Below are 8,486 nucleotides of genomic sequence, written 5' to 3'. Positions count from 1 at the left end.
CCCCCCCCCCTCCCAGATCCGCCACTGGTTCAAACACTACATTTCTCTTCACAATTAGCTATAGAATACAAAGGAATAAATACTTCTTAAAAATCACCAACATACTTGTGTTTTATTATAGGGTCCCAAACAAATTACAGAAGTTAAAAATTGTGTTTTGTTAGTTTTTAGCGCGTATTATGATTTTTCAGGGTTTCTTAATACAATTTGTTTCTAATAAATAAAATACTACCTCCTACTGGCAATAAGATTTTTAAATAAACAAAGTGTCACTAGTCCCATATTTTGTATAGGTTTGGCAAGTCGTCCCTTTTTGACGGGACGATTAGTCCAGCACCTTTTCCAACTACCCAAAATTTTCGGAACGACTAGAAGCAGCCCTAAATAAATTATTTAAAGAGTATATTATTGGTTTTAATCATTTTCGCTCAGTATTTATATATTTATTTCAATTTGATTTAAGATAAATAATTTTTTTAACCATATATTATTATTTAAGATAATATTCTCTCAGAATAATGCTAGAAAGTTGCAGCTTTTTATCAAATGTTTCAGTTTTTGTCCACTTTTCAATTATAGTAAGGTAATAATTAATTAAAGTTGGAAAAAGTACTTGTTTAAACAATTTTTTATTATTGATAATGATATTCTCTTTGAATAATGGTAGAAAGGTACGACTTTTTCTGAAAATCGAGCTGAAATGCTCAACTGTTTGGCCAGTTTTTATTTAGAGTGAGGTAATAATTCATGGAATTTAGCAAAAATAATTGTTAAAAAAATGATTCTTATTTATAATTTTATTATCTTTGAATAATGGTAAAAAGTTGCCACTTTTTCTTTAATCATTATCTTTTTCTTATTTTTTATTCGCGAGCAAATAATAAATATGAATCTTAGTTTCTTCAAAAAGGCTCTAAATAACTACTTCTAGGAAAATTTATACTTAATACCATCTACACAGAACATTTTATGCACATTTCAAATATGTGTATATGATAAATTAATAAATTGTTTAACCGTAATTTTTGTTAACCTGAATTAATTATTACCTCACGCTAATTTAAAAGTGGACAAAAATGGAAAAACTTTTTTTTTTAAACTGCAACTTTCTAAGAGAACATGGCTAAAAGCAATAATCAAAAGCTTAAACAATTGATTTAAATATTTAATTATCAATGGAAAGATTAAAAAGAATTTGTATTTAAGATAAGGAAACATAATTATAATTAGCGCAAACAACTCGCAAAACGTAATTTTTCACCCATTTTTTGCATTTTTTGAGACCCTATAAAACGGAATTATGGGGCTGATATTTTATAATTCGTCATTTAATAATATTTACGATAAAGAATAAAATTTACAAAAACGTATTATATATTCTTAAGGGAAATATGTGTTAAACTTTACGATACTTTTAATGCCTCTAAATATAATTAAAAAGAAAAAAATCTTTTTTGTGGATTCGAACAAAATTTATGGGCGATATGTATGAAAATCCAAGTAAAAAACTTGCCAATGCATTTTTGGACTTCTTACCGCTTCTTACCAATTTTGGAAGATTCATGACTTTTCAGAAATACATTTTCTACAACTCTACTGTTTCTGATTTTAAAAGAAAATTCCTCTACAAGAGGAATCTTTACAAAAGAATTTCCGAAAGGAAACTACTTTTAAACAAATATATATATCGGAAGATTATTTACTTATTTTAAAAACTGGAAACAATATAGTTGTATGTAATGTTTTTCCATAAAAACCCTTGATTTAATAAAGTTAAGTGATTTTTTTAACTGTTAGGAAGCGATAGTAGGAAAAAATTCAGTTACAGAAACTATGGTTAAAATAATTATTTCTCGTAAGTTTTAAACGTTTTTCATGAAATACAAAAAATTTTCTTTTATAAGACGTAACAGATAATACAATTTCCATTCTTAAAGTTATAGAAAATGCACATGCAGTATTAAGCCTTGCTCTGCCATGAAATTGTAATTTAAAAAATCCATTGTAGGTTATATTTAGAATAGAAATTCAGTTCAAACATATTTTCTGCATCTGGTTAAAATTAGATTTGTCTCTTTTTTATCAACTTTTCCTTCTCTTTTTTCACCCTTTGTATATCTTTTGGCATCTGTATCGCCCGTCGCTATATCCTGGGTGTGCGGCACGTGCCAAAAATAGACAGCGGTTCTTATTAACAACGCAGGGGGTGCAACGACACTTATTCACTGTGGATGCAAACCGTGAACACCCTCAGTAAAATTTTAACAGTTTTAGAATAAAGACGTCTTAAGTTGTGACTAACCAAATTAAAATTGTTCGAATTTGGATATAAAATCTGTGCTTTAAATAAGCTCCATTTTTTTTAATAGTTAGAAATTCAAAAAGAACTACTGTTTCTCATTACTAACGGAACTATTTGTAAGTATTTTCAGTAAAATTACATTGTATTCTTTAAAGAATATCAACTCCTATGCACCAACCAATAAATTATACTGCTTACAATATTACCTTCAATTTTGTATTTTAACATTGAAGCTCAAATTTTTTTAATTTGGCCATGACTTGTCTAGCATTTTCAAAACGAATTTGGCATATTACAAATGATTGAGAAAACAAATTTGTTGAATTGAATAAGCAGTTTAAGTTCACTAATAACTTGAAGTTTTAAATGAAAAAGTAAGATTTCAATTTTGTATACTACTTTCTGTTTTTTAAAATAATTCGCTAATTGAATTCCAGATATCATAATGATCTCTCAAGATTTGATTTCTTCAACGATGTGAGAGAAAATTATATAACCATTTATCATTTTTACTTTCATCAAATCAATTAATGGAATCAAAATTTCTGAACCTTCGATTACACTAACCTTGTTAAAAATTGATCTTTTGAGGAGAAATCTAAATGAAAGAGAGCTTCAGACAAGTATATAATAAACGATATATTTTAACGAACTTACAAATTAACGTCATAAGAGCTTTATTACATTAAGTTCTGTGAATACGAACAATAAAAAAGATGGTAAAAAGCAACTCAGGTCCAATAATCAGGATGGCGCCTGCCAGCATGGGCACCCATGGTGCTGGGGGTATAGAATGTTGCTTTTGCAGATGTTGCACTTGCATCCACATTGTATTTTTGAAAACCTTACCGGGTGTCATCAAAATCTTGGAAACGGTAAGAATTTATCATTTATTTGTCAAGAAACCCATTTTTAAGAAGATTTTCAAAATTCAAAAAAATTTATACAGACAAAAATATATAAGTATCATGAGTTCAAATTCAAAATTTCTACTACCATCATTTTTCGACATCGGTCGGATAAATTCGACAAATTACAAGATGCACTTTTGCATTCGAAAAGTTCTATAGCCTACCATTTTTTCAAATTAGTTCGAATTGAATTCAAAATTTTTGTATGTACGAGTCGAAAAAAACACCTTTTGGACCAATACGTTGTAACATTGCGTTTATATTATCAGCAAGTCACAAACGTTAACGTGAAAATAATCAATTTTATAAAAGTTTTCATTAGAAAAAGGAACTAAATGGTTTACCACCAAAGTTTTTATATTTATAACAATAATTATTATTCATATCTTATAGAGTTTTGTGAATAATAGTAATTCCGACAATTATTTATTGAAGTTTTAACATAGGGAAAAACGTTAATACCATACGTTAAGATGTTTGATGATGCGTTTACTTAATTAGTTTATAGTGAATAATGGGGTCAGTAAATATAGTATTTAAGTGTTCTATAATTCCCCTCGTGTTGTTATTGAGCTATTGAAAACATAGATAAGCCATTGATAAATTGTAAAAATTATTTGATAAAAAATGTTACTTTTCTCATACTTTGAGCAAAAATATAATAAAAGGAATACTAATTTCGCTGTAACAAATGTTCAGTTGAATGGAAAAACTTTGATCAAAGTACACTCAGACTTAATTTCACATTTATTTTTTTTAGGTGATAGGTGGATTTATTCAGAGTTTATTAATCAATTATGGACTGAGACATAGTGCAACTATTGGCACTGCTTTTGAAGGTGCCTTAACAACATCATCTGCCTGTTTTTTCACTTCATCTGTACTTTTGGCATGTTATTTTATTTCTGAAAAATCCTATAGGCTCATCCGAGCATCTCTTTTTGTAAGTAGAATAATTTCGAGATCATTTATTTTAACAAATGAATGAATTTGAGCAAAGAGAATTTTTTTTATAAATATGTCAATGATGTATACATAAGAAAAAACTCCCTTAAATTTCAACTTTTTCTTTTGCTAACAAAAAAAAATACATAACATTTGTAGAACTAATGGCATATTTTTCTTTTCAGGAAATGATGTTCAATGCCATGGCTTGTTTTTTCTACTTAAGTTCTGCTTCTTTCTTAGCAATTTCTACGAAAATGTTTCTGATGGCTCAATACTATATTTTGCCAGGATTCGAAGTTTATCCCGCAATGACAGCCGCATACGTAAGCTTGAACTTCAACTTGTTACATCATTACTGAAAGAAACTAAAAGAATTCTGAACGTAAAAAATAGTTGAGCTCATAATTGTTTATTTAAATATAGTTATTTGCATATTTGTGTTTTCGTTCCTATTTTCGACAAAAGCCATCATTTTATTTCATTTTTAATTGTCAATAACTACGTTCATTCCATGAAAGATTCTTTATAATTTTATTCGTTATATGATTTTATTTGGTATGGGAATTATTTTATGCAAGAATTATAAGTACAATTGTTTTTAGTTATTTACTTCGCAAGTTAAACAATCTCGTTAATATGTCTAAAACGGAAGGAAAATACAAATATGCAAATAACTATGTTTAATATTTAAATATTTCTTTTCCTTTGACATACTTCGAAACAAAAAAAAGAATCTGGATGTTGTTGAATATCCTTTATTGTTTGTCGACATTTCGAGCACAAATGTTCTCCTCGTCAGGACAGTCAGTTGTTAAAAAGTTTCATTCAAATTAAAGGTTTATAAAAACCTCATCTCATTCTCTTTTTCTCGTGAGGCGAATTATTGAGATCAATTATGTTTAATTGTTGATAATTAAAATCCATCAACTTAATTGATTTCATGATAATAAATATAAAAAATAAAAAGTGAAATACATAGAAAAATTAAGTGAAAAGGAGACAGAACTTACGTTTTGCTCAATTTTTCACGTACAATATACAATATTTGATTTAAATGAAACTTTTTAATAATTTATTGTCCTTATGAGGAGAACACTTGTGCTCGAAACGTCGACAAACAATAAAGGAACTTCAACAACATCCAGATTCTTTTCCTTGGTCTGATGTATGTCAAATGAACATCATCTTTTTATTTTATAAATTATTATATTACTTAGATAAACAACATCGCTCAACTAACATCTTATTGCAAGACAAACTATTTCTTTCCTTAAAGTTCTCTCAAATCAATGAGTCTCTTTTTATAAATTTTTTAAATCAAGTTAAAGATTGAATAATTTTGAGCTTGAAAGTACAAATAAAACATCCTTAATTCAAGTTCAAGAGCATTATAAAGGGCGTGAATTCTGAATTTAAAACATTATATTTGAAATAATATCATGCCTATAATATTCATACATCTCTAGAAAAAAGTGAAAGCTATCGGTGAAATTATCAAATGTAAAAAAATAGTATAATTACCTTTATTAAGCATAAAATAGTATTTAGAAATATGCTACCATATATTATTATTCTTCACTTTGCAGATGTTGAGCGGAGTTGTAGGAGTGCTACATGGCGCAGACGCATATTTTTCGTATCTTCATTATAAGAACACTAGATGATTTGGTTAATTTGAGGATTATCTATTTTTAAAGGAATCTAGTCTGTGAATATAAGTGTTTTAATACATGAAGTAAACAACTTTCGTGCCTAAACATTTCTATGCAATTGAAGTCAAAGTTAATTCCAGAGCAATGAAAAATTTATAAATAATAATAAGATGAGTCATTTAGGAATATGAATCTAGTCTATGGAAATTAATATTTTCATATTTAAAGTTAAAAACTTATTAGTTAGAACAGTTTTAAGCAACTTAAAACTTATATTATTACTAAATGTAAAAGAAGTAGGGTTTTCCAATTAAAATGGCGTTTTTGTTTAAATATTGCATTTCTGATCAAGTATTGCATTGCGTTTGTCAGACTGCCCAATATATCAAGAATGTCATGTGTGGCGTAAAAGAGTATCTTAGACAGGAATTGATCCTAAAGTGACACAAATAGTTTACTTCTGAACTGCTTAAACGGTAAATCAGTGAAAAATGTTACTGATTCTTGACATATCGACGGCAAATATGAAAATATTTTGTTTAATTTATTAATTTTATTCCAGTGTATTATCCAGTGTATTCAGTGTATATCTTTCAATATTTTTAACGTCGAAATGATATTTTTTTAAGGTTTATATGAACATATTTTAAATATATATTTTAATTTACTACATAATTAGTCATTACTAAACATCTTTTATCCTTCCAAGTACACTTCTTAGACAAAAACTGTTGTCTGGCAGAAAACTTTCCATATTGATAAAAATTCTAATTGACTTTTTCATGGTTTGAGATTATGAAACTTTAAACAGTGAAAATTGACTGCTATTTTAGTAATTTTCCACTGAATTACTAAAAAAGATTTATATGAAATTTGTTTCAACTCATTTAGAAAATATTTTTGTTCACAAGCTTTCAGTCATTTCGAGTGTAATTTTTGAAAATAGGTAAAGATTTAAATGATAGTTGCAAAGCTGAGAACTTACAAGAGAAAAACTTAATTCGTGGTTAAAAAAGGCTTCTGCGACTATAAAATCTTGTTTTAAGAGAAATTCTAGTGTCAGGTCGGAGCAGCAGCAAATTATGATTTTTCAGGTGTGAATGTTATAAAAGCAGTTTATGAATTATTTTGGAAAAATTGTAGAAATAGGTTATGAACGGAAAATTTAAAATAAATGTGAATTCAACAGCAGTTTTGATAAAGACATTTATTATTAAAAATATATCTAGATAATTTTTATTTATTCACAATTACCGACCTCACTTTTTCAGTTTACTGAATTTTTTTTGAACTTAAGAACTTTTTTTTGTTAATAAATATCGGACTAAAACTTTGGGAAATGTGTTAGAAGACCTTAAACTACGTATGTGCACTTCATTTGATTAGAAATTTCGCTAAAAATTATTTCCAAAGAAATTAAAACTGGGAAAATTTTTTGACATCTTTTATTTGTACCTTGAAATGAGTTGAACCTAAGAACATTTTTTCTATGTAAAATATCGGTCCCAAACTTCGAGAAATGCAAAAGCCGATAGTAAATTACTTTTAAGGCCTTTTTTTCTTAAATCTCGCAGATATTTTAAATGCAAGAAAAGTTCTTAGGTTCAACAAATTTCAAGGTTATGTAAAAAAAAGGTTCCAGTTAATTTCTTTGAAAACAATTTTCATCGAAATTCCTACTCAAATGAAATTATAGGTAATATAAGAAGTTGTGTATCACATGCTCTTAATTGCATTTATACTTTCTCAGAAGACTAAATAATCTTTTATGAAATGTTATATCTAACAATTTATCCCTAATTATTATTATTTTATTATAGAGCTGATATGTTTGCTTTCTAAAGAAAATCTGTATTAGTTAAAAGTTATTGTTAAGTTATTCAGTTGGGGGTGGTCAGTACATTAAATGGTTATATGTCAATTTAGAATCTTAGAGGTATATTAAACAAATTATAGTTCAATTTTAATTCTACAAATAGGGTTTAAGTATAAAAAAATTATTTTATATAACGTAAAACATAAAAGACTATTGTTGTACCTATTAAGAAGATTGGCGGCACAGAAAGCTACAACTTTTCAACAGTGCTAATTAATAAGTAGAAAATTATTCCGAAATTTAGAAATGATTGATTTCTCCTCAAAATTGTTAGGGCCACGCGCTGGTTGGCCGCAGTTGGCGCGCAATTCAAAATGAGTACTAAAAAGAAGTCTTGTAATTAAAATGAGTAGTAATTATAAAATGCACAATAATAAATGAAAATTGTGTTTATTAAAATATTTTCAAGAAATATAAGTTAGTCTTTGGAATTCAATAAAAACAAACGGTTCCTTAGTAAATATATGTGTTATACATTTTTGTCTCACCTGGAATCAAAAGTTATACAGTTTATATACATTCTTGTTTATTTTTTATAATTATTTTTTTTAATAACAAGATGTTTTTTCATACCATTTTTTAATTGCGCTCTAACTTCATCTGTACCTTCTGGCAATCAGTTGAAGATTCTTATAGCTACTAATATTGAGCGCACTACATGTGTCATAAGTATATGCGAGTGAAAAAACTACCATATTAGCACCCAATTTATCAGTATAAAATAAATAACATGCGCGAATTTGTTATTCAATCAAATCATTTTTTTATTATTGTTAAATAAATTGTCGACACACTGG

General features: G+C 27.4%; 1 protein-coding gene across 1 annotated transcript; it reads left to right on the top strand.

The window, feature by feature from the left end:
* Positions 1-2,228: 2,228 nt before the first annotated feature.
* On the top strand, positions 2,229-6,427 carry LOC117174667 (protein singles bar). Its single transcript, XM_033363959.1, has 5 exons — positions 2,229-2,418; positions 2,740-3,177; positions 3,974-4,156; positions 4,344-4,484; positions 5,748-6,427. The coding sequence occupies exons 2-5, from the start codon at positions 3,019-3,021 to the stop codon at positions 5,823-5,825; spliced, it is 561 nt and encodes a 186-aa protein (XP_033219850.1). The 5' UTR covers positions 2,229-2,418; positions 2,740-3,018; the 3' UTR covers positions 5,826-6,427.
* The last annotated feature ends 2,059 nt before the right edge of the window (positions 6,428-8,486 follow it).

The sequence above is a fragment of the Belonocnema kinseyi genome, chromosome 6, assembly GCF_010883055.1.
Source record: "Belonocnema kinseyi isolate 2016_QV_RU_SX_M_011 chromosome 6, B_treatae_v1, whole genome shotgun sequence".
Classification (NCBI taxonomy): domain Eukaryota; kingdom Metazoa; phylum Arthropoda; class Insecta; order Hymenoptera; family Cynipidae; genus Belonocnema; species Belonocnema kinseyi.
The sequence above is the reverse complement of the archived record's forward strand: the minus strand, read 5'-3'. Positions and strand labels throughout refer to the sequence as shown.

Excerpts from the sequence above, each read along its gene's own strand:
- LOC117174667 (XM_033363959.1), top strand. The coding sequence starts at position 3,019 with ATGGTAAAAAGCAACTCAGGTCCAATAATCAGGATGGCGCCTGCCAGC. Across the intron at positions 3,178-3,973 it reads TCATCAAAATCTTGGAAACG|GTGATAGGTGGATTTATTCA; the intron begins GTAAGAATTTAT and ends TATTTTTTTTAG. Across the intron at positions 4,485-5,747 it reads CCGCAATGACAGCCGCATAC|ATGTTGAGCGGAGTTGTAGG; the intron begins GTAAGCTTGAAC and ends TTCACTTTGCAG.